The 2,098-nt window shown below is 52.6% G+C and overlaps 1 protein-coding gene across 1 annotated transcript in view; it reads left to right on the forward strand.

The window, feature by feature from the left end:
- The window catches only part of RPS29 (ribosomal protein S29), a 2,161-nt gene extending 1,780 nt beyond the window's left edge, over positions 1-381 (forward strand). The window contains exons 2-3 of the mRNA XM_005418074.2: positions 78-177; positions 257-381. Coding sequence (XP_005418131.1) covers positions 78-177; positions 257-265 — 109 coding nt within the window. The 3' untranslated portion in view covers positions 266-381. The remainder of the gene's footprint in view (positions 1-77; positions 178-256) is intronic.
- The last annotated feature ends 1,717 nt before the right edge of the window (positions 382-2,098 follow it).

Genomic DNA, 2,098 nt, shown 5'->3' on the forward strand with positions numbered 1-2,098 from the left:
CCTTTCCCCTCACTTTCCCCCCCTCCTCCCCGGCGCCATTCCCCGCCCTCACGCGCCTCTCTCTGTTCCCCTCCCAGCCGCGTGTGCTCCAACCGCCACGGCCTCATCCGCAAGTACGGGCTGAACATGTGCCGGCAGTGCTTCCGCCAGTACGCCAAGGACATCGGCTTCATCAAGGTGAGCCCCGCGGGTGCGGGAAGGGCCTCGGGGGTGCCCGATCCCGCTGACTCCCCTCGTGTCTCTCGCTCTCTTGCAGCTGGACTGAGCGCCGGGAGGATGAGGCGACAGCCAGGAGCTCTCGGAGCGTCCCAGGGCCTCCCTGACACATCTGCAGCGTCTCGGCTCAGTCTTACCTAATAAATGGTCTCCTAACCCAGCTGATCCGTGCGTGTTTCCCTTCTGTGCTGGTTTTGGCGGCTCTGGGGGTTCTTTGTACAGGGCTGCTCTTGGCGTGTAGGGGCTGCCCTGCTCTGCTCGGCTTCCCAAACTTCCACTACCCCGGGCTGCCCCAAGCCCTGACCAGCCTGGCCTGGGGCACTTGCAGGGATCTGGGGCAGCCACGGCTGCTCTGGAGGGAGTGCGGTTAAGACACACTTAAGTGTGCCAGAAGTCTGGAGTTCCAAGTTCTTTGGGATTCTGAGTGTCTGGGTGCTCTTCTGCTTTTCACTGCCCTTGCTGTGAGGGGACTGAGCAGGGAAATGCTCTGCTCACCCCTGGGGTCCCAAATGCTGCTCCCTCCCAGCTGAGTGCTTTGCAGATCTTTGGGAATGCCCAGGAGCCTGTTTTGTCCCCCTGGCTGTGACATTGGTGTGATGAGGGAGTGGGAGCAAACCCAGGTGTGCCCATAGCAAAAGCTGAAGGGCTGTGGGGTTATCACTGAATTTGGGATGGTTTGGGCTGGAAGGGACTTTAAAGCCCATTCCAGTCCTGTGCCCTGGGCAGGGACACGGCGCACTGGATGGTGAGGAAGCAGCTCCTTCCATGTGTGCCACAGGGATGAGGATGTGGCATCATTGGGAGCCCTGGGCAAGGGTTGGCTTTCCTCACCAGGAGGTGGTTGGGCCTCTCATTTTGCGTGAGAAATGGTTATCAGAAAATGCTTCAGTGTGAAGGTTCTACACTAAAAAATAAAAATATTCAGTTGCCCTGGTGGTGGTTTTGGGCTTTCCTCTCTCTCCAGTTTTTGTTGATGTACGCAGGGAGGGTAATCCTGTGGGATGTGTTTGTTTGGCTTCAGTGTGGTTCTGAAAAAACACAAAACCTCATTGTCTTTTTAACCAAAATACTGAATTTCTAGGGGGGTTTTAACTGAGGTGTAAAATTTCAGGGGAACACAAAATCAGTGAGGATGCAGAAGGTGATGGGAGGGTCTGTGCAGCTCCCACTGCTGGGTCCATCTTTCCTCCTGCTGCCTCTCAGAGGTGCTGAGGCACTTCCCAGTGGGAAATCCGTGCTTTTCCCAACATGATGGACACAGGAGGATGCTCCATGCTGGGCACCACTGAGAGCCTTGGAAGTGGCAGCAGGATTGGGATTTTTTGGATTCTAAGACCTGTTCAAGCCAGGCAGGGAATTGTAATGGATTTGGGATAATTTTCCCTGTGCTGCCCCGAGGATCTGGGCCCCAAATCTCTGCCAGAACTTTTTTTTTCTCATTATGGAAAACAAAAATAAATAGTTGGGTATGGTAATTGCAAGGCAAATCCCTACTGAAACCAAAGCTAAAATATGTTTTTTTAAATTACCTTGTAACCATCCAAATACCTCTCTTGGCACCTAATTTTGTGAAATTACAAAATGACAATTGCCTTTTCCCTGTTGTGTTGTTCCCATCTTTTAAGCCTCGGGAGAAGGTGGTGCAGGACAAGCTGTAATTCCTTTTTACCTCATTGCTGCCTCTACCAGGTATTTATTGCCCAATATACAACGAAGATGAGGTGCCAAAACCTTGAATTTCCCGAGCTCAGTGTGGAAATTGCGTTTTGTTCCTGGTGGCTCCAGTCCCTGGAGGTTCATGGATGTGAAGCTGGAACTGATTGGGATGCAAAGTGATTTATACAGAGCTGCTGAACAGGTGAAATCAAAATCCACCTCAAGG

Source organism: Geospiza fortis, unplaced genomic scaffold, assembly GCF_000277835.1.
Source record: "Geospiza fortis unplaced genomic scaffold, GeoFor_1.0 scaffold23, whole genome shotgun sequence".
NCBI classification, from domain to species: Eukaryota; Metazoa; Chordata; class Aves; order Passeriformes; family Thraupidae; genus Geospiza; species Geospiza fortis.